Here is a 22,760-nt window from a genome sequence, read left to right as displayed (position 1 = left end):
AGCCCACACCATTTGCTCCACCCCCTCCTTGTGGCCCCAGAACCCCGGGTGGGGGGAAGGGAGGCTAGGCCCGGCGGGTACAGACCTCGGTCCCCGGAAAGAGATTGTGAGCTCGTTGTAGGCAAGGAATATGTTTGTTTATCGTTATATTGTACTCTTCCAAGCGCTTTAGTACAGTGCTCTGCATATAATAAGCCCTCAGTAAATACGAATGAATGAATGAATAAATGGAAGCAGATAATTTATCTGGGAAGGGAGGGGTCTGGGAGGGAGAGACGTCGAGACTGCGGCCCGAAAGGGACAGGCAGGACTGGACACCGGCTACTCCAGGCCAAATCGCCTTTCCCTCTCGTCGGCCCTGGGGTCCTGTACAGTGACACCGATTAAGATCCATCTAATCATACTGATACCCTCACCCTCACACCCTACTCCACAACCACAGGTCCGAAGTGGGCGCGAACCCCACAAGACCCAATCAGGAAAAGGTGAAAATGACTCTGACTGACGCTGAGCCTTCTCCCCCAAACCCTGAGACTCCCATTTCTAGGGTTCGAACTAATAGAACCCCAGAACCAGGAGCTAGGAGGGCTCTTCTTCCCCATGCTTTCTTCCTCTCCTTTCCCTCATCTCTGCCCTTCTCTCTCCCTTCCCTCTCCCTTCCATCCCCGCCCTCCCCCTCCTCTCTCCTCCACTCCCTTTCCTCTCCCTCCCCCCCGTTTCCAGCCCCAGCTGCTCCGCCTTTATTGGAGGCCGGGGTGAGGAGGCCCTTCTTTATTCCCGTGTCCGATGGGAGCCCGGGGGAGGGGCGCAAAGAAGAGGCGGGGGAACCCACAGCGGCTGGGACGCGCCCCCGGGGTTAAATGGAGCCGGGCCTAGAGCAGCCTTCCTTCTCCCTGCTTCCTGGCAATGTGTCTATTCTATTAGGGAGCTTGGAGGAGGGAGCTGCAGGGGATTTAGAAAAGGGTGAGTCGTGCCCCTATTTCCCCATCCCATCTTTCTCAGAAATCTCACGTATCCGGATCCATGAGTGAGCCAGCCGGGGCTCGGCCGGGGGCCTGAAGCCGGATGAATTTTGGTTGGGGAAAGGGTGAAGAGTAATAGGACCTTGTGAAGAACACGTTCCGTTGGACTAATCTAATCTGCCTCCCCCTCTAGACTGTAAACTCATTGTGGGCAGGGAATGTGTCTACCAAGTCTGTTGTACTCTCCGAAGCGACTAGTACAGAACTGTTCACATAGTAAGCGCTTAATAAATATCACTGATTGATTAATCAGATTTCACTACCATTATCCTCAAGTCCTCATAGAGTGGGTAGTACTCAAAGTGAGATCAGTTTCTGGATTGCTGAAGGAGAATGGGAATGTGTCTGTGTGTGTGTGTGTGTGCGCGCGTGCGTGTTTAGGGTGGGGGTGCATAATTTTTCCAGTTTTGTGATTGATTCTATTACTGTGTGTCTCTTGGCTATAGGACTACTGCCTATTCTGCAGTCTCATCTCTGACTTGAGTGTTGAAATAGAGCAGTAACCAAAGTAAACTGGGCCAGAACAGCAAGTTGGGGGACAGCCAGCACCTGGGAAAACAGGATTAGGATTCAAATTGACCTTGACAAGGTTGAGAGGAAGAGGCTCATCAGGACAAGTGCAGAACAATTCATCTGGGAAGAAAAGATGTGAGGTGGGGAGGTTTGGTAGAAAATGATCTGGTGGTCATGGGTGAGCCCTAAACTAGCCTCCTAAAGTATCAGCATTAATTCTGAGGCCAGATTTGGGCTGAAAAATTTTAGAAAGTTGTGGAGAACTTGGAGAGAGTAAAAGGTGGCGAAGAGATAAAAGGTGGCGAAGAGACTGGGAGAAGCAAAGGGGACTCGAGTTATCTACTCTATAGCAGAGCAAGCTGGATGGTTTGAGTGTTTTCAGAAATAAGAGGGGAGCTGCTTTCCAAATCCAGGGAAGATAGAATAAGAAGTAGTGAGATTTGGAACTAGAAATCATTACCAAGGATGCCTGTGAAATCTCCTGTAGGGATGAATTAACAATAGAGAGTCCCATTCATCTGGAATGAGCATGGAGGCAGAAGGATGGACTGGTTGATCTCTGGAGGATCCTGCCCAAGTAATCAAGTTATGACAATTGTGATGTTCTTTCGTTATTTTAAGCTTTAATTAGTTAAACTTCCATAGCGTCTTTCTTCTAGAGCTTTGAAACATCTGAGAGAGAATTTTGCATTTGGAACTTGTGATGTTATACATCTGAAAACGAGGGAAGAGAATAAAGGGAAGGAAAATAGGGTAATAGTGCCTTGGCAGAGTCAAGCCAGTGGCCCATCCAGCTTGTGTTCCACCTCTCACAGGGTGCACAGAGGGACTGGCTGATGTCCAAGTTCTCAAAGGGGAATCTGACTGGGGAGAAGGGGGAAAGGAATGGGTGTAGCTGGTGGGTTTTCAGGACAATGTGGGGGCAAGGTACCAGAGGGCAGGCCCTACCTGCTTGTATTATTCTTTTGAGTTCTAAATCCCCCCTGCCAGTTTTATATTGATTATTATTGATAATGTGTATCTGATCTGACCTGGGGACTCCCATAATGGGGACCCCTGCCAAATGGACTAGAGTTGGTCCAGTCTCCTGCTTTCACCGGGCACTCTCCTTGCTTCCTTCCCTCCACTATCCCACCCCAAGGCCTACTCACCGGCTTTCCACACAATCTGGGGGCCAGTGATGTTCCTCGCTGGGCTTCAGAAATGGGGCAGGAGTTGAGGATAAAGAGATACAGACTGCTTTTTTGGTCGAGATTGGGTCTGAGACCAGCAGTGAGACAGAAGGTGGGGCTGGGCAGGGAATCTCACTTTAGCAGAGGAGTGGAGCTGTGCTTAGCACGTCCACTCTTCTCCCTGTTTCTGCGTATCTCTCCCTATATGTCTTGTGTGTCTACGTCTCCAGGTAGCTCTCTTGCCCCTTAATGCCTGGCTAGTGCTCTGACTCCCTGTCTCTGTTTCTCTCTCTCTCTCTCTCAGCCTGCCTCCCTCCCTCCCTTCCTCCCTCCCTCCCTCCCCTCTCTCGCTGTCATTCATTCAATTCCTCTCCGCTCCCAGCCAATGGAGAGACGAGGCCTAAAACTGCGAGGCTACATCTCACCCAGGCCTTTTCGCCCCATGATTGATGTTCCAGAGTCAACAGCGAGCGAGAATCCGGAGGAGGAAAGAAGCAGGCAGCGGGCCCTCCACCCGCTTATCTCCCCCCACCCGGTGGCCCCGTACTTTAGCTCTCTCTTCCGCCCTCGGGCTCCAAGTCTCCGAGAGCCGCCGGAACGAGCTCGAAGCCTCGGCGGCCCCTCCCGGACCTGCTCCCGGCTCGGCTGGGCTCCGCGCCGCCCCGCGCCCCGCTCCCGGCCCCGCCGGACCGCAGCCCCCCGCAGTAGCCCCGCGCCCGACCCCTCTCTACCTTTCCCCGCCGTGTCCCCCGCCGCGGGGCCCGGGGGCATGGAGCACCTGCCCTCGCACCATCTCCACCCCAGCCACGCCGAGCCCATTAGTTTCGGCATCGACCAGATCCTCAACAGCCCGGACCAGGGGAGCTGCATGGTGTCGGCCTCGCGGCTGCAGGACGCGGACTACGGGCTGGGCTGCATCGTCAGCGGCGCCTACAACACCATGACCGGCGGCTACGGCGGCGGGGGCGGCGGGGGCGGCGGGGGCGGCGGAGGAGCCGGCCCGGGGGCCGGGGCCGGGGCCGGAGCCGGAGCCGGAGCCGGAGCCGGAGCCGGAGCGGGCGGCGGCGGGGGCGGGGGCGCGGGCGGGGGCGGCGCCGGGGGCTACGGAGGCAGCGCCTGCAGCATGGCCTCTCTGGCGGGCTCCTACAACATGAACATGGGCATGGGCGTGGGCGTGGGCGGCGGCGTTGGCGGCGGCGTTGGCGGCGGGCTCAGCTCGGCCGGGGTGATCCGGGTGCCCGCCCACAGGCCGCTGGCCGGAGCCGTCCCCCACCACCAGCCCCTGGCCACCGGCATGCCCACCGTGCCCGCCGTGCCCGCCGTGCCCAGCGTCAACAACCTCAACAACCTCACGGGACTGACTTTCCCTTGGATGGAGAGTAACAGGAGATACACAAAGGACAGATTCACAGGTGAGCCCCGGTCGGGAGACCACCCCCCCCCCGCCCTCCCCCGCTCCCCGCACGCACCTTTCCCCTCGCCTTTCGTTCGCCCTCCCGCCGCCGCCCCAACCGTCCGTCTCCGCTCCCTCCACTCTGGGCCCAGGCCCGCCCGAACCACCGGCCCCACCGACCGGACAAGGGCGTGGTGGGAAGACGGAGACGGGAGGGGGGTCCCTCCAGAACGGTTGGGGCTGGGTGGAGGGGGACGCCGCTTCCACTCCTGTCCGCCCACTCCCGGCTCCAGCTTTCGGGGAAGCGGGTGGGCGAGAGTCGGCGTTTCAACCCTCGGAACAAAACGAAACGAAGACCCTTCCCGCGAATTTCGGGGCGCCCTCGCCGCCACACTTTCCTCGCTCCTTCCACCGTTTCAAAGCAAACCCTCCTTCCGCAGGAGACCCCCTACCTAACCCCCCAGTGGAAAGTCGGCCGGGACGGAGATGAGGCTCTCCGCAGGTTCGGGATCACCGGGAGGGTCCCGAGCTTCGTGCCCCCTACTCTCCTTCCCCCCGCTCCCAGTCCCCCAGAGCGGAGGGTAGGGGCCCGGGAAAGGTGGTTTTTGTTTCTTGGTTCGTCTCGCGGGTCCCGGTCCCCTACAGCTTGCCCCATGAATAAGGCCCAGGCCCGGTCGGGAGATCGATCTTGCCGCGGAGAGCAGCTCCGGGGACAACTCACTGTTCCCCGCCAGGCCTGCTGCCCCTCCTCCCCGACCCGTTATCGGGTGGCTGTGGAGTAGCCCTCCCCCCATCCCCGGCGCCCCAACCTGCCCCGAGTTCGACTCTTTCCACCGTACCCCAGAGGCGGAACGGGAAGCCGCTTCTCCCCAGAAAGCTGCAGGGCCCGGGCCCGGGGAAGAGTCGGCGAGCGCGCACAATAGAGGGACTGGGCCGGGGCAGGGCCGGAGCTGGCGGGGCGCGGGGGGACGTTCCCCGGGGGGGTCCCGGAGCGTCCCGGCCGGCAGACCTCGGGGGCTCTAACCGGGAGCGGGAAGCGCCGGCCCCAAGCTGACAAAGGGGAGGCGAGAGCTCAAGCGCGGGGAGTCCGGGGCGGCGGCAGGGAGCCCCGGAAACCCGGAGCGGGGAAGCTCGTCGCGATTCCCGGGCCCTCGCTCGCAGCTCGGGGCCGCCTGGGCCTGAGCGAGGCCTCGGTTTCCCTCACGCCTCTTAACCCGGCGGAGAGAGGACGGAGAGCGGTGCAGCTGGGAGGAAAAGGAGAGCTGGGGAACGAGAGGAAGCAGGGAGACCAGCCTAGGGCTGGGGGCTGAAGAACGGCGTCGCGACTCGAGAGAGGAAGGGGTCGGAAAGGCCGGGCTGGAGTTACAGGCACAGAGGGCGGCGGGGTCACTCCCGGATCTAGCCGATCGGTTCAGCCGACTTCCAGGCCCAGGGAGGAATCTCGGTCCCAGCACCCAAAAGCGAAAATCTCTGGGCTGTCCCAGCTTACCCCAGCGCCGCATCCAGCGGCCAAGGGCCGGGCCCTCAGCCCCAAAATATCACAGACCGGATTCTCCGCGGCTCGGGTCGCCAGGAAGGGGTGAGGGGAACATGGTGGGCAGGGGGTACTGGGGGAGCCCTGCTGCTAGGACGAAGGTCCCAGGGCACCATCCTCTGGAGCTGCTCACTTTCAGCCCCCAGTCTTCCAGAAACCCGGATGCAAACTCATCTCGTCTCGGCCTCCGGTTCCAGCTAGGCTAGGACAACGCTCCCTGGGCCTTTCAGAGAGGTGTCCCGTCCTCTCCTCACTTCTTTACCAGGGCTACCGACCTAGACAAGGGCATGGGAAGACGCGAGGGATAGGGGATCGAGCTGGAGGTTGGAGACAGGCCTTAGATGTGTATGCGAAAATGGACCTATGTGTGTACGGGTGTTTGTGCATGCCTTTGTACCATTGTGTGTGTGTTTGTATATTTGTGTGTAAGTGTGCATGCGTGTGATTGTGTCGCCAGAGTTCTAGGTTGTGTGCCCCGCGACAAGCGTGACAGAGCACATGGTTCACCCGATGGAGTCTCGTTACTTAGGCCCTACACACGTATTGCGAACATGTAGCTCGGACCTCTCCCCTACATGCACGTGTACATACTTAGGTTTGGGGCCTCCAGGCTCGTACACTTAAGGCGCAGGCCCCCCTGGGCCCAAATACTTTCTATCTACATCTCAGCTCGGCCTTCGAAAGGGGTTCAAGGCCGGAAGGGCAGCGGGCCGACTTCAGCACTCTCTCCCACCCCTCTCCTCCATTTCGACTCTCTGGGTTAGGGGGAGGGGGAGGGGGTTGGGGAGTGGGTGGCGGAGCCCCGAGGTGGAGGTGGGGGAGGGGGAAAAGGGAGGGAAAGGTGCCTAGGGTGAATCCGGCATCAAACCCGGTGGGGCCTCGGCCCTGCCCCAATTCTCTGGCCCCCTCCAAGCCCGCTTGCCTTCCTGGTTCCCTGCCTCTCCCCTGCCCCCGTCTCTCGGTGTCGGTCTCGGGCTCTGTCTCTGCCGTGCTTTGGATCGCTTCCTGACGCTCTGCCGCTTGCTTCTGCCGTCTGTCTCCCGCTCCAGTGGCCCTCTCACCCTTCACTGTAACACGCCGTATAGGTCACCCCTACCAGAACCGGACGCCCCCCAAGAAAAAGAAGCCGCGCACGTCCTTCACTCGCCTGCAGATCTGCGAGCTGGAGAAGCGCTTCCACCGGCAGAAGTATCTAGCCTCGGCCGAACGCGCGGCCTTGGCCAAGGCGCTCAAAATGACCGACGCTCAGGTCAAAACCTGGTTCCAGAATCGGAGGACGAAATGGAGGTGAGCGGCGCCGGGAGGGGGCGGGGGCCAGCGAGCGGGGTTTAGGGGGAGTCATGGGGCAGTGGGAAAGACAGCCGCGTCTGGCTGGGCGCATCGGGGTAGCGCAGGTCCACCCGTTCGGGCCTTCGCTCGTTCTGTATCCTCGCTCCCCGCGCGACGTCCAGCCTGGGACTTCTCTCCACTGAAGGACTGGGTCGGTATTCGTGGACGGGGAGAGTTTCTTTAGCGCGCCGGCGTCTGGAAGCAGTAGAAAAGTCGGCGTGTTGACATATCAATGGGTAACTGACCTGGCGAAGGGTTTGAGGATATCCTTTCGAGAGTGGAGCAAATCCTCGAGTCCTGAACACACAGGACTTAAGGGGTGGGAGGCGTCCTGTGTGGAACGGATAGGATATGGTACATCAACGTCAACTAATATTGATTGAATGCCCGCTGAGTTCCTGGTGCTGTACTAGGCACTTCGGAAGTTTACGGACTTTAACAAGGACTTTGTTTCTTAGGCCAGTCTCTGAGAGTTCAGCATATTTTAGTTGGTCATCAGATTTAACCACATTACATTTGGTGCTATGTAGTCCCATTATTTTATCATACTTTTTATATCCTCTTTGGAAAGGGATTGGTCTCAGAACCTAGCTGCATGTTTTTGTATAACATTTGATTGAATTTATTTATATCGAATAGAGAGAGAGAGTAAAAGGCAGAGGAAAGAAAGGGAGAGAGGAAAAGAAAGAGAGAGAGAAAGAAAGGGAGAAATAGAAAGAGAGAGATAGAGGGGGGAGAGCGAAAGAGAAAGGAAGATGAGAAAGGGAAAAAAGAGGGAGGGAGAAAGAGAAACGAAGAGATAGAAAACTACCTTTGGGCCGAAAGGAAGATACTGCTGACCTGTATAAAAAATGACACTTATAATATTGATCGTATGTCAATTTCGCGGGGCAAGGGGACAGTAAACTCCTGCAAATGGTCCCTCTGATTTGGTTTGGGGCGCCAATGCTTCCGGCAGTCCCATAGGCGGGAGCCGATTTCTCCTCCTTCACCCCCACCCCAGCCCTGGAGGGAGAGATGGGAGTCAGATTCGAATATGCCGTGACCCCGAGGGCGGCTTCAGGGGAATGGGCGATGTGTTTTGGGGAAGCAGAGCCGGTGCCATGAAGGCAAGAGGGACGAGGCTGCCCCGGTTCTCCTAATCGGGCTTCAAGCCTCTTTCCCGTCACTGGCCTCCCGCCCAGCAGTCCAAGCCTGTCCAGGAGCGTTCCGCGGTGGATTTCGCTGTCCCCGTTTCCTAGGTCACGCTCCCGCTGAGACCCCCAAGTTCGGAGGGAATCAGAACGGTTGGCGAATTGGATCTTTGATTTTAGACGACGAGGTCGGGATCTGAGGGGAGACTAACTCTTCAGTCCCAGTGCCTTTCCGACACGATTCCCAGGACAGCAGCGATGGCAAGATCCCGGGAGTAGGGAACCGCTTACTTCCGCGCAACCCCGGCTGGCTCCTCGTCCCCACTCCGGCTCCGGACCCTGGGTCCGAAAGAAGGGATAAATCGGAGGAAAAACCAGTTCTCGCGGCCGCCTTTTCGGGCCGAGGGAGATCTCAATCCCTCGGGCCACTCATTCCTCCGGCAAGGTTCTCTCCCCTCTCCCCGCGTTCTTGACAAGAAAAAAAAAATCCATAACTGGGGATTGTAACTGGGGACGTCACCGATCTTGCTGAAAAGAGGATCAATTAGGAACAGATGTGTGAGTGTGTGTGTGTGCGAGAGGGGGGGGGGGCGGTTAGGGATGCCACAGCAACAAGGACCCAGGTTTACCACCCATAACACAAATATACACACGCACCACGCTCAATCAAGCATTCCCCCCCAACACACACACCCACCCTCACACTCACAAGCATGCAAACATGCACTCCGCTGCGGACCCGGGGGAGCGGGAGGAGAATCTGACTTTGAAGAGTTGGAGACGCCGGTGCCGGGGTTGGATAAGAGGAAGGAATTGCAGTTTCCTCTTTTTCTGAATGAAGGAGCCCGAGTCTGCCCGGGATTCCGTTGTCGCGTCCACAAAGGAAACTCGTAGCCCCCGAGGGGTCCGCGTTTCCATCGCACATTCCAGGCTGAGAGGGGAGTGGGGGGCGGGGATGAAGGGAAATCGCAGAGCGAAGTCACGTTATCCGGGAGAGTGAGGGGCGAGAGGTGGGGGTGGGGGAGGCCTCAAACCGGCCCGGCAAGGAGGTTCGAAGTGCTCCGTCTCGGGAGGAGAGAGAAAGAGAGAGAGAGAGAGAGAGAGAGAGAGAGAGATGAGACGGGAAAGATGCGGGAGGGGAGGGAGTGACAGACAGAGATACCCAGAGAGACACTAAGAAAGACCCAGAAAATCAGGGAGTGAGAGGGGGTGGGGAGGGGTGGGGGGTGCAGCAGAGAGACCGACCTAGAAAGAGTTCCTTTAAGGCCAGATTCTTCAATGTAAGCAAAAGCACAGAGAAGGAAAAGAGAGAAAGTCTGATTTCGTTTACGGACAAGGAAATTATCCTTGGTTCTAAGACAAAATGAAAAAAATATATTGTATAAGGACAAACGGAGAGAGGAGAGAGAGAGAAGGAAAAAGAGAGGCAGAAAAAACCTTCTTTGCTTTTTGCTTTTCACATCGATCTGATACAAATTGCTTCTTGGAGGCTCCGGGGACTCCCATTAGATCCGTTCACCTTAGAGACAGAGCGTTTGATCTCAGTTTACTTGGGGGGCGGGGGTGGGGAGGTGCATTAAACGCAGCGACTTTAAATGGAATATGTGACTCATCGTCTCGCTTCGTGGAAACCGGACGGGCCGAGCTGGGAGAAGGAAGGAGGGGAGGGGGTAAAGGGAGAATTGGAGTGAGCTTCGGACTGCGAGTTTTGCTTTCGTTTTATTTGCATTTTATCACTTTTGCTTAGAGGTTTGGGATGGGAGTGAGAGGCAAGAAAATTGACAAGCTGGTCTGGCGGAGTAGGAGGACCCATGCTCCACGTGTATCTCTTTCTCCCCCCTTTCTCTTTCTCCCACCCACCACCCCCAGAACTCTCTGGCTTTTTCTTTGTCTTTCTCTGGGTCCCTGTCTCTTTCTGCATGATCTATTTTCCTGTCCCTCAGCCTCTCTGTCTTGTCTCTGTTCTTTTTTCGGTGGCCGAATGGAGTCTACCTATAGCCGTCTTGGGGGTGGTTGGAGTTTTGAGATCTGTGAGAAGGGAGGGGGCAGCGGAGCCCCCAGGCAGGCCCTGGCCTGGGTAGGAACAGGAGGAAGGAGTGGAGGGCAATCACCAAAACCCCTCCGACGCAACCTGGTGGGATCAGGGTCCCAGCCCTGCCCCTGACTCGAACCCTTTTCTCCCTTCCCGGCAGCCCGCCTCTGGGTGCCCCCCACACTTTGCAGTACGAGGCAATGAGGCCCGGGTGGGGAGTAGGCAGGCCGCCCTGAAGGGTCTAAACTCCCGGAACTGGTCACCTCTCTCATTCTCGCCCTTGTCCAAACCGTCACCCTGCTCGCCCTTTATCCCTCGGCTTCCCTGGAGAAGCGCGCCGCACTGTTCTCCCAAATGTCTAGGGGACGTCAGCTTTCAAAAGCCAAAGGGGAGGTTGGGAGCTGGAGGGTGGCAATGACCCACATTCTCCTCTGCCGCTGAGAGCGATGCCCCTGCCCATGGCTCAGAGCCCTTGGGAACCCCAGGCCCGAACAGATGGGCTCAGTGCGGAAACAGAAACCTCCTGGGCAAGATCCCAAGCGGGGATGACTCCGAGCTGGAGAAGCGGACAGAGGAGTCAGGAAATTAAGAACCAGGGTCCTAGGGAGGAGGAAAAGCTGGGCTGACCTTAGAACGGCAGTCCCGAGATCTCACTGACCTCCAAAACGCTCTCGCGCCTGAGACGTAGGAGGTCTCGGTATAAATTAGTGTTACTGAGATTGGGGGGGGCGGGTGTTAAATTGGTGATACTGGAATGGGATGAGGACAGTCTCAAACTGGTGTTACTGGGGTGAAGGAGTCTTAAACTGATGTTTTTGGGAGCAGCGTTACTTCTTTGCCCCAAAGCTCACTGCCATCCCCTTTGGGGCCTGCTCAGAGGAAGAGAGGGAGGCTCAGCTTCCGGAGCAGGTGTCGGGGCCGGAGAGGAGCGGCGGGGCAGGCGACCTGGGTTCTGCCGTCGGCGGGGCCCGGGAAGCGGGAAGGCGGCAGGCCGGGGTAACGGGCGCGGTGTGGGCGCTTGTCCCCTCACGGTGCAGGCGGCAGACGGCGGAGGAGCGGGAGGCAGAGAGGCAGCAGGCGAACCGCATCCTTATGCAGCTGCAGCAAGAGGCCTTCCAGAAAAGCCTGGCCCAGCCGCTGCAGGCAGACCCCCTCTGCGTGCACAACTCCTCGCTCTTCGCCCTACAGAACCTGCAGCCCTGGTCAGACGACACAGCCAAGATCACCAGCGTCACCTCTGTGGCCTCCGCCTGCGAGTGACTCAAGTCTGACTTCCCGGACCTCGCGGTCCCCAGACACTCTCTCCGCCCCTCCCCCTCCTCTCGGCCCACGAGACCAAGCCTGGCGTCTCGGCCGCTCGCCCTACAGGCCCTGGGCTTCCGAGCCTGGGGGCGGGGACCAGAGAGGAGAGACCAGACCCCATCCCCAAGGGTGAGGTCTTGAGAGCGCGCTAGAAAAGGAAATCGGGGGAAAGGGGAAAGGGGAGGCTGCAGAGGGCTTTGCACAACAGAGAGGAGGGGGAAAGAAGAACCCCTTCCCCGCGGGACCCTGCTCCCAACTTTCGGAACGCGGCCGCGCAGAGGGGTGACACTGAGCCGGCTCCGCCTCAGACCCCAGGCTGCGGCTGTGCCCCGCCTCGTGGGCTCTGGCTCTCAAACCCAAGACTGAGAATATATTTCCTAGGCGGCTTCCTCCTCTTAAGCCCCAGGTGAACCTTTTCTGCGGGGCCTGTCACGGGGCATCCCGCCCTCCTCCTCTTTCCGCGCAGGATTTCTTTCCAGTGGAAAAGAAAAAAAAAACCTCGAAGACTCTAGGGGAGGAGGGAGGAGAGCGCGGATGGCGACTGACTGCGGGGCAGGCGGAAGGGATGTGTGGGAGGGGGCTCTTCGCCTCGGAAGGTCCCGTTACTTGCCCTTCAACCCTGCGGAGCGAGCCCCCCTCCCTCCCTCCACCTGGGACTTTCCAGATCCCGCTGACTTTGATTTGATTTTTTTAAAATCTGGGGATCCGGAGAAGAATTCCTCCGAGGGGGAGGACGGAGGCCTGGGGATCCTAGAGCGTCTGGAATCCAGCTAACTCTGGAGTCCCCAGAAGTGTTCCCGCATATACCCTCCACCCCCTTCCCCGGAGTGAGATTACGGATATACCTACACACAGTCACACACACATGCACTCAGACCCACTCAGACCCACTTACACGGCACACACGCACTCACCCGAGCCCGTTTTCCGGGAGGTTGAACCTGCACACGTCCGTGGGGAGGTTTTTAAGTTATGCACTTATAAGGTGTTTTCCGTGTAACCATTTTATAAAGTGCTTGTGTAATTTATGTGGAAAAAAAATAAAATTGTCCGGATCCGGGACCCCGCCGTCCGCTCCGGGTTCATTCGGCTTTTCCCCTTTCCCCCCAGCATCAGCTTCGTTGCCCCGTCGAACCGGCTGTCCGGAGATCCTTGAGGTCCGGCCGGGGGGAGCAGACGCTAGCCGGCTGAAAGGGATAAGGGCTGGTTCCCTTCCTCTCCTGCTCTGGAGGGTGAGGGAAGAAACATATGGAGATATGGATGTATATTTATATTTGATTCACATTAAAAACTGAGAAGTTTTATGCTTTAGTGATACGTGGACACAAACTCTGTATCACTGTCCTTTTTTATAATTTCTTTTACTTATTTAATTTTGGAATCATTTTTTCTGTTTCCTGATCAGTTCCAGAGTCTTATCGAATACACAGTGTGTGCAGCGCTGGGTACAGAGATTAATCCAAGGGAAGGCTTGTTTCCTGCCCTGAAGGAGTTTCCAGCCTAAGACGGCCTCCAAAAGGCTTCAGCACTTACGGGCGCGCAATACTGTGCTTTGCCGAACGCCAAAGTCCAAATCTCCCTCGTTCATAATCGAACAAAATGCTATATGGTTTGCTGTTTTATGGCGGTTTCTTTGCCATCTTCCCACCGTTTATAGTGACTCTGTGTGAAGAATGGGCAAGGAGAGACGGGGGTTACTGCGTCAAGGGGGAGTTCACAGGTCAGTGGCGAGAAATCGGTAGAGCTAATGGAAGGGAGACTGGGTTTCGGGGAAGGTGGAGGGTTGTGCAGAAAACTGTGAGCTCTGCTTTATACGAGTCTCTTCCCTCCTCCTTCGCCGCTTGTCCTCTGTCGCTCCCCTTCCACCCCAGCTTGGTTGCGGTTTTACACACTCATCTCTCTTCTGGGGAATCCTTTGCTAACGACGGGGAAGGTCGGTGACTTCAAAACGTGATGGCAAACCGGGATAGTGTGTGTGTGTGTGTGTGTGTGTGTTTGTGTGTGTTGGGGTCGGGGGTTCAAGGGAAGAGAAAAGCTGCTCTCTTCAATCAATCAATCAGTGGTATTTATTGAGTCCTTGCTATGCGCCGAATACTGTCCTAAGCGCTTGAGAGAGCACACTGCAACAGAATTAGCAGACACGTTCCCTGCCCATGACAAGCTTACAGCGTCTCTACTGCTTGCTGTGTGACCTTGGGCAAGTCACTTCACTGCTCTGTGCCTCAGTTTCTTCTACTGCAAAGTGGAGATTAATTGCATTTCTCCCTCCTATTTAGACTGTAAGCACCTAGCGGGACAGGGACTGTGTACTACCTAATTAACCTACCCCAGCGCTTAGAACAGTGTTTGACACATACTAAAGGCTTTACACATTCCATAAAACGGGGAATTCCTAAGTACCGAGAGGCCAAAGCCAGCCCGCAGTGTCTCCAGGCACTCATCCCTCGGGAGCTTTCTGGGCTCGAACGGCCTGTTCCTAAGAGCAGGGGTCTCCCGCTCCCTCTCCCCTCTCCCCCACGTTTCCTCGGAAGCTGCCCGGGAAATTTGGTTATGCGGGCAGGGGCGGGGGCCTAGGGGGACAAACATTATTGCCGCCGCTGCCGGGCGGGTGATGGAATTAGAGAATATTGCGCTGCGGGAATAGACCCACTTCTGCGCGCGGCTCCAGAGCCGAGAGCAGAAAGCGGAGCGGAGGGCGACCTGGAGGGTGGGGGTGGGGTGGGGTGGGGAATTGAAGAACTTGTGTCGGGGCCGGGACAGGGATTTCTCGACTCCGGAATCCACGTTCCTTCTCCCTGCAGCCAGCCGCCAGTCTAAACCCCTATCCAGGATGCCTGGATTCCTCGCCTCTGCTCCAGCCCCGTGTACGATCTGTGGCTCCGACTTTAGTCAAAGCATTACCAGCCAAGGCAGGACTAAGCCGAGGCTCTGACGCTTCGGCCGTGGGCACTCCCGGCTTCCCCGGCCTCGGGGGTAACTTTCATAGCGTTATTCTCTGCTTCCTCCACAGATGATTTCGGGTTTTCACACGCTTCCGCCGTTCGGGAATTAGCCGAGCCTGGATTATTGTCTGGGGGTATTTCTGTAGTTACTCTCCTTTCCTGCTTTGCACGTCCTGCCTCAGTCCCAGCCGGGGCCGCTGCAGCGGTCGTTTCCCTTTTCCCTCCTCGGCAAGTTTTTCTCCTCACTTCTCTCCCCTTGCTGCAGGCGTGGCTCCCGCCCCCCCCACCCACCCCGGCCAATCCGGCCAGCTCCCTGATCCCCCCCGCCACCGCCAGTCCGGGGAGAGTCTGTGAGCCCCCTGGCCCGGCTTGTCGCTGCGGCAGAGTCCGGCATTGCCTGACTCCCTCCCCGCTCCATCTTCCACCCATTCCTTAGGAGTCTAACAAAGAGGATTATTCGGTTACAAGGTCACCCAGGCCCTTATTTGATCGAGTCCGTCCCCCTCCACAAGCTGTACCCCTCATCTCCGTCTCTCCCACAAATGCACACCCTGACTCATGCACGACCCATGCTAACACAACTAGTCACAGTTGCACACGCGTCCATACCCGTGTTATTTGGATACACACAGGCTCCCAGAGAGTGACATTCCCACTATTATAAAACACCACACACATACACACACACACACACACTTACACCCTCGCCCATTTTAATATACCCAGCCAGTCTCACCCAGGAGCTCCCACCCTTGGGGTAGTGAATCGCTCTCCCCAAGCCCTGGATTCCCGGCCCCGATGATCAACTGCTTTCCTTGGTGACGAGGGTAGGGCATACTGCATAGCCACATGAAACACGATATCCAGTAATCTTTTGTGCCACTCCGACGTACAGAAACATGTGTTCAACTTACATACTGCATCTCTTCTCCCTGGAAGTAGAGACAAAAAGCAGAATTAAATGCCGGTTTTCCCTTTCCCTTCCTCTCCCCACTCCGTCCCCCGCTCCGCAAAGGGATCCCCACCCAGTCGACCAGCCTCTCCGCCGGGCGACCGCAGCCCCGAAGCCGGCGGGCCCAGGGTTTTTACCCCCTTGGATGGGAGGTGGGGAGGAGGAGCTCGTGGCGGGGGATGGGGGCCTGTTTTCTATTAGCTCCAGACAGAGAAACGAACCCAGATTCCCGCAGGCGAGGGGGCGGGTCCGGCCTCCTCGAGGCGGTGGGGAATTCGTTGTGGATCAAATATGGAAAATTTCTCCCGAAACGCGAGACAATCAAATCCCGTGTCCATCGAGCAGATACCCAGCCGGAGCTTGCGAGTGTGCGTGTGCGTGTGTGTGTGTGTTTAGGGGAGAGGTGTCAGTGAGGGGGTCTTTGACATCAGTGAGGGGCATAGACGTGGTTAGGTGGGTGGATCTGTATATTCTGTCTGCACGTATGTAACTTCGACACGTATGTAAGTTCAATGCAGGTATGCGGCGGTGGTATGTTTTAGTGGGTGTGTTTGAGTACGTGAAGACAGCTCAGATTTTCCGATTGATGAAACAGCCTGGCCTTCTGACAACGTCTCCGCGACTCCCTCACTCCTCCGGTTGCCTTAGGATTGGCCCCTTGATGGTCGGTCCCTCCAGGCAAGAGCTGGAGAAACAGCAGAGAACTGCTTGGGCCGCGGTCATCCGTGCCACCGTGCGAAAAAGACAAAGAGGGCCGAGGAACTAAAGCCAATGTCCAGGTAATTCGTGGCCTAAAAATTGAACTGAAACTAAACAGCAACAACAAAAAAACTAATTTGAGGGAGGCTTCGATGACTAAATTAGAGGAATAATTTTCTCAGCTTCCTACTTTTCTTTACCTGAATAGACATAGCCACGATGTTGCTCTAGTCACTATATTCCTAGAACGAAATGCCCAGCAGAAAATGCAGTAACGGTATATGATACAATTTACGGTGTGGTATCCTGGATACTTTATAATGTTAGAGACAGACAGAGAAAGACCGAAAGAGAAAGAGACAAAGAGAGAGAACATGGAATTCTTCCGTTAGTAAAAAGTCCAGAAATATGTGGAGTTGAGGAGCAAAGGAGATTTCGTAAACAGGAGCAAGGAGGCGAGATTCGTATTTGCTTTCTCCAGCCCCACAGAGCTAAACTTGTATGTCTTTTACCCAGCGGGAGAATCCTGTTCAACTTGTTAATAAAATGCCACATTGGATTGTGTATCGAGCTATCCAGCAGGCTACTTCCCCTGATACACATTTGCATGCATGAGCACATTCACGCACATATAAACAGCAATCCACCGAAGTCTTTGTAACCAAACAAAACATGAAATGAAAATGATTTGTTCGTAAGGATTGTGCGAACCAGCCGGGCTGTCTCGAGATTATACATTTTCATTTATCTCTTACATTTTTCATTCCTCCGAAGAGCTCAATATTAGGTTGGATATGTTGACATTTGATTAGGAAGTGACTAGTCAGATATCTTTTATATTTATTTACTCCTCCTTTATATTTTGAATGTTACTTACGCGTTGAGTATTGACGACATAATATACTACTGAAAATGTATATAATGATCTGAAAAAATAGCAGCATTCTAACCCCCGAGTTGCTAATATATGCGTTGCACGTTACAGAATGTAGAATTAGCCACATAATGTTACGATTTCGCATTGCTGGGCATTCAGTGGATGAAGGGAACAGTTGAGATAACAACTAGAAAATTCAAGGGGAAAAAACACCCTTTTACCTCAAATCTGCCGGTAACGCAGGTTAAAAGAGTGTTGTTTAGACCCGAATTCTCCGGATAATTGCCTCAGTTCGCCTCGGGGCTCGCTGACGACTACTGGGCCTCCTTATTCGTCTTGCTCCAGACGCCCAGTTCCTTTCCAACCCCCACCCCCCTCGCTGCAGCAACAGGCTGCTCTGAAGGGCTGCCGGGGGAACGGCTCGGTGGGGGTGGGAGGGAACGGGCCGGGGCCAGGAACGGGGGGCGAAGGGGAGGGAGGGGGAAGCTGGGCAGCAAAGCCATCGCCTCTTCTGTTCCCCTTCTCTCTCGGCGCCTCCCGGCGTTGTGGAGACGAAGGCACCGTGCCAGGTTCTTTCTGGGCCCCAAGAGGTCTCAGAGGTCTCCGCTCCCCAAGGCGGGAGGTCCAAGGGACGCAGGGAGAGGGAAGCAGTGAGGCTCCTTCGGACACCGCTGGCTCCTGGGCCTGGGAGGACCGGGGCAGGACCCGAGCAGGACGTGGGAGTCGGCCACGGCGGGAGGGGAGAAGCCACTTTCCGCAGGAGAGCAAGCAAGGACAGCCCGGATCTGGTCTGGCCACCTGCCTCGGTAGGCCGCCTCTTTTCCGGGGGCTCGGTCTGTCCCAGGGAGAATAGCGCTGGCCATCGAGACCAATGGGCCTCCTCGGCGGCGGGAAAGAGAAGGAAGGAACAAAAGGAAAAGAGAGACGGCGAGGAAGCCCAGGAGCAGCAGCCGCAGCCACGCGTCCCGGGCCGCCCGGAGCCCAGAGCCGCAGCCGCTCCCAAGCCGCCGCCGCCGCCGCCGCCGCCGCCGCCGCCGCCGCCGCCGCGGGGAACAGACGAGCACAAAGTGAGTGTCGGGCGCCCTCTAGGGGTCCAAGGGGAAACGGCGTCGCCAGCCTGGACCAGGGTTCAGACTTGGCATGAGCGGGAGGGGTGGGACGGGGAGAGGCATGGAGGAGGGGCTGGGGAGAGACGGGACGGGGCAAGACCCTGGGTGGGGGAAAGCAGGAAATTAGAGGAAGAAATCCGGGGCCGGGGAAGCGGAGCTGAACCTGTGCCTTGTTAGGGATTTGGGGAGACTCGATTAGGGGAGGGTAAGGGAGCCGGGGCGTCGCTGTAGAGAGAGACCTGTCACAGGTTTGTCCCAGAACCACGACTAAAGTCAGAGGGAAAGTGGAGACCATTCACCGGATAATAGGGATAGACGCAGATTTTCTTTATTGCCTAGATTATGAGCTTGTCTTTTTAGCCCTGGTATGTCTTCAGGGAGATGATTTTCATGATTCTAAGCGTTGGTTCTTGCACCTTGTCTCCTTATTCCTCGGAAAATCCACTCCCCCGCAAAAAAACCTAGAGACAGAACCCAAAACGGGGGTGTGGAGGGGGGGTCTCTGGGGGAAGGGTGGAAGGGCTTTCTCAGACCCCCACACAGGCACTAATGATGACCCTGGCTTGGGAATCTACCAGCTCCACTTTCCACTCCCCACCCCACCTCCTCTTCTCCCTCGCAACACCTCCCATGACTCTCTTCTTGAGCCAAACCTCATTCAGTACCCGCTGCTTTTCCAGGGCCCACCAGAGTTCACTTAGCTGACATTACTATCCCAGCTCACCATTCTGCTGTGGGCTCCTCCTCCTCCCTGTTGTGGCTTCAGGCCCAAACCAAACAGAAAAGTGAACTGGTCACACTTCACTCATCAAACCAATCGTTGCACTGAAAATTCCCCTCCAGGCCTGCTAATTCTTCTGGGTTCCAGGAATCTACCTGTACCCACTACTGTGCCCAGTGGCCCAAGTATTCTGTCAGTATAACATCAACCTTTCCTATATTAGGATTCCCCACCCATGGTGGAGGGGGGGGGCAGTCCAAGGTGCCTCCTGGAGTCCCAGGGCAGAACCCAGCTCTGATGAAGCTCACTCTGCTACCCAGACCAGACCCAGGGAGGTAAGAAGGCTACGGTAACTGGAATCAGCAGCACAGCTAATTTCTCTTTGCTTAGCTAATTTCTCTTTGCTTCAGTTACTTCATCTGTAAAATTGGGATAAAGACTGTGAGCCCTATGTGATACAGTGACTGTGTCCAATGCTATTATCTTGTATCTTACCCAGTGCTTAGTACAGTGTCTGGCACTTAGTAATGCTTAACAAAAACCACAGAGAAAAAAGGGACCCTCAGCCTGAGAGCTGCCCCTCAACCCAAACCAGTGAAGACCTTTTTCCTCTTCCTAAATCATACTTTTTTTGGTAAAACTAGATTCACATCATTTTTCTCCTCCCAGGTGGCTTCTAGTGCTGGAGTACGTTTATTAGTATAGCTTCAAAGCAAGGTAATTGTGTAATTAGGCCCCTTTTACAGGAGTGGTTTCTTCTCCCCCACCCCCTGAGAACAGGTAGCAGATTATCCATGTCATCAGCAGCAAATAGTCATTAAGTCCCATCTGCACAGGACAGGGGTGGAGACCTAGGGTGGAACGGGGAGGAGGAAGGCCTCCCGGCAAGGCTCTGCTGCAGAGAGGCCCACCCCCATGCCCCTGGGCCCTACTCTAGGCCTTCCTGCTCTCTGTCTCTGTCTCTTCTTTTTCTCTTTCATTTCACAGTATTCAGGCCAGGCCAGAGGGAGAGAACTTAGCTGTGTGTGTGTGTGCATAGAAAGGCCTCTGGGAAGGTAGTGTGGTGCCATGGGCAAGACCGTAGAATGGAGAAATACTTATTGAAATCTGTAAGCCAGCCAAGACCCAGCATGCTCCAGGATAGAGAATGGAGGAGGGTGGAGAGCAGAAACTTTAAGGTAGGTGGGGAGGTATAGAAAGAGGCTAAGACATATAGCCCTGCTTAAGGCTTAAGAGTCCCCAGCCTTGACTCTGAGCAAGGCCTTCCACAGGAGCAGGGGAATTCTATAGAAAGTATCCTGTGCTGACTCAGGGACACTTAAAGTCTTTCAACCCTCCACCCCACCTGCAGCATCACACTTGTTCTGCTCTGGTTAGAGAGGGAGAGGGAGAGAGAGAGAGAGAGAGAGAGAGAGAGCAAGATCTCCCTTTGGGTTACCATTATTTTGCATTAGTAACCTGTAGTTCATCCATGGTCAAGATCAAGGTGAGGTAGCCTTGCTAATGTGTGTTCTATGCACTCAAAAAAGGATTTTGTTTTGGATTTTTCCAAATCCCTAGGTAAAATCCAAAACACAGTGTGAGAAGTGTGTTTTCAAGGTTTGTGGAGCTGGCAAGGGCAGTTTGCCAAAGGAAGTGATACAACACAAAATTGTGGTTCTCCATTCATTCAATAGTATTTATTGAGCGCTTACTATGTGCAGAGCACTGTACTAAGCGCTTGGGATGAACAAGTCGGCAACAGATAGAGACAGTCCCTGCCGTTTGACGGGTGCCACTGCCCAATCTGTCTGTCGTAGCATGGCCTCTTCTTCTAAATCCCACCCAGGCTGGGCTGGGTCCTCTTCTTTCAGGCACAGCCAAAACCACCCCCTTGCTGTCTTGATCTCTGAGTACATGGGCCCAAGAAGGCAATCTTTCTGGTACTGGGGTCCCCATCTCCCTCATCCAGGGCCTGGGCTCATGAAAGGTCTGGGAATGTATGGGCCATCTCAGATCCCCTCCCTCTCTCTCTCTTTCTCACACACAGACACAAATTTTCTCTCCCCATCAACAACTCTTTCCCCACACATCTTCAATAGGAGGCCAAGACATGAATGTTCACACCCAGGCCCCTGGTGAATGAAGGGTGAGTGGAAAGGTCTGAGGGGACCCTCTGGGAGTTTAGAATCCATGCTGGATGATGGGGAGACCAGACCACACCTTCTGTCTGAATCTCTCCTCTGGCCTGGGACACCATCAAAGGGACCTGTGGGCATAGTTTGAGGCCCTTCTTGCACCATACATACATGTGGGAAGACTAACCCCCATCTTGACATGGTGACCTACCCCCTTTTTAGACAGGATGACCTAGTCCTAAACTCTGGGCAGTGTTGATAGACACCATCCTGGGTGTCGACCCACTGGGAAAGGGCTGTAGCTCTGAGTGGGTGTGTTGATGACTCACTGTGCTCTAAGGGGTTTTTTTGACCAGCTCTGTGAGTGTGTGTGTGTGTGCGTGTGATTGGTGCATATGTGCATGTTTGTGAGTGGAACTAGAGTGACAAAGGTTTCAAGAAGATCATGATTATGAAGGCAGCTAAAAGAGGTCAGCACTCCAGGAGGCAGAATGAAAAACAGTAGCGGGTACTGCAAAGAAAAAATGTCCCTCCCTGCAAGTGACAATCTTTTCATGTGTACCTGCGGAGGGGACTGTCCATCACACAGTCTTCTTCACCAGCTCCTGGGCTTTAACACCTGGTTAAAATCTTCTCATCAGCAGCACAACCTATGAACCCAGAACACACATGTGTGTGCATGACACCTACATGTGCACATGCACACGCATATGCACCCACACAGGCCTGGACACTGCCAGACTGAACCTGAGCTTTGGACTCATCTTCCTCCAGGGACCTCAGCTTGATTGATTCCTTCAAGGGCAAGAGTGGAGAAGACCATCTATATAGGGTAGATCTGAACTCAATCTCTTTGCCTTGATTTGGTGCCCCTGCCCTAACCCTAAATATCACTGACTTGGATCAATGCTTTCCCCAGGATGAGGTCTCACACCTGCTGCTGAATCTGCTGGGTTTGATCTTCCCGGAGATCTTCCTCAAGTCCCTATACTGGGCCTTGGGGGAGGTAGGTAAGTGCCTGCTCCTGTGTGGACCCTTAGCTTAGATATATGTGTGTGCAGGTGTATGAGTGTGTGTGTGTGTGTGTGAATATATATATGTGTGTCTATAAGGATTGGTGTGTGTATGTATGTTATCCATGTTTATGTGTGCATATGGATTTTGGTATGTATGTGTGTATGTATGTCTATGTAGGTGTGCTGGTATGTGTGCATGCATGTTCTGTGTGTATGCATTCAGGCATGTATTTGTGTATGTGTGTGTCTGTCTGTGGGTGTGTACATTATGTATGTCTACATGTGTATCTGTACATAAGCAAATAAATATCTGCTTCTTCTATTTCTTTCAGGTCTCAATTAGTCCAGGGCCCACTGGGCTGAGAAACCACGTTTGAATGCCAGGAGCAGGAGCAGCCGGGCCTCTTGGGGCAGAGCCATGGAGCCGCAGCGGACAGCGGGAGGGGAACTTCGGTTCTCAGCCCAAGAGGATGAGTCTGGGATGGAGATGACAGCTCAATTCGGAGCCAAAACAGAGACCCAGTGAATCCTTCCCCACTACTTCTGTTCTAGAGTGTCCGGACCAGTGGTCAGTCAGTCAGCTGTGGGAGAAAACTCCAACAGTAGCCCAACTCCCTACCCCTGCCACTCCATATTGAGAGTTGAGTCTGCTTTGAAATGGGCCCAGGTTCCTTCTCCAGGCCCAGGATGACCATTCAGTTGGCAGCCAGCCTGGATGGAGCCATGAGGCAGCTGAGGTCCTCAGAATGGGAAGGGAAGAGGGGAATTCTGTTGCAGGGGGAGGTTCGGAATCCTGCTCCTCTGCCCAGAGATATGGGCAAAGCAGGACTGGGACAAGGAGAGAGAGACAGAGACAAAGAAGGAGAGAAACACTCAAGGAAGGGAAAGAGAGGCTGG

At 55.3% G+C, this 22,760-nt stretch overlaps 1 protein-coding gene across 1 annotated transcript; it reads left to right on the top strand.

Moving 5' to 3' along the window:
* Positions 1-3,476: 3,476 nt before the first annotated feature.
* On the top strand, positions 3,477-12,684 carry TLX1 (T cell leukemia homeobox 1). Its single transcript, XM_029081271.2, has 4 exons — positions 3,477-3,681; positions 3,733-4,119; positions 6,720-6,921; positions 11,166-12,684. The coding sequence occupies exons 1-4, from the start codon at positions 3,477-3,479 to the stop codon at positions 11,386-11,388; spliced, it is 1,017 nt and encodes a 338-aa protein (XP_028937104.1). The 3' UTR covers positions 11,389-12,684.
* Positions 12,685-22,760: the final 10,076 nt, after the last annotated feature.

The sequence above is a fragment of the Ornithorhynchus anatinus genome, chromosome 16 (assembly GCF_004115215.2).
Source record: "Ornithorhynchus anatinus isolate Pmale09 chromosome 16, mOrnAna1.pri.v4, whole genome shotgun sequence".
Taxonomy (NCBI): domain Eukaryota; kingdom Metazoa; phylum Chordata; class Mammalia; order Monotremata; family Ornithorhynchidae; genus Ornithorhynchus; species Ornithorhynchus anatinus.
Note: the sequence above shows the minus strand (reverse complement) of the source record. Positions and strands in the feature narration are given on the sequence as shown.

What these genes read in the sequence shown, in the direction of transcription:
- TLX1 (XM_029081271.2), top strand. Translation starts at nt 3,477, where the DNA reads ATGGAGCACCTGCCCTCGCACCATCTCCACCCCAGCCACGCCGAGCCC. An exon ending in CGGCGGCGGGGGCGGCGGGG is followed by an intron (nt 3,682 to 3,732) that starts GCGGCGGGGGCG and finishes CCGGGGCCGGAG; the next exon opens with CCGGAGCCGGAGCCGGAGCC. An exon ending in CACAAAGGACAGATTCACAG is followed by an intron (nt 4,120 to 6,719) that starts GTGAGCCCCGGT and finishes CACGCCGTATAG; the next exon opens with GTCACCCCTACCAGAACCGG.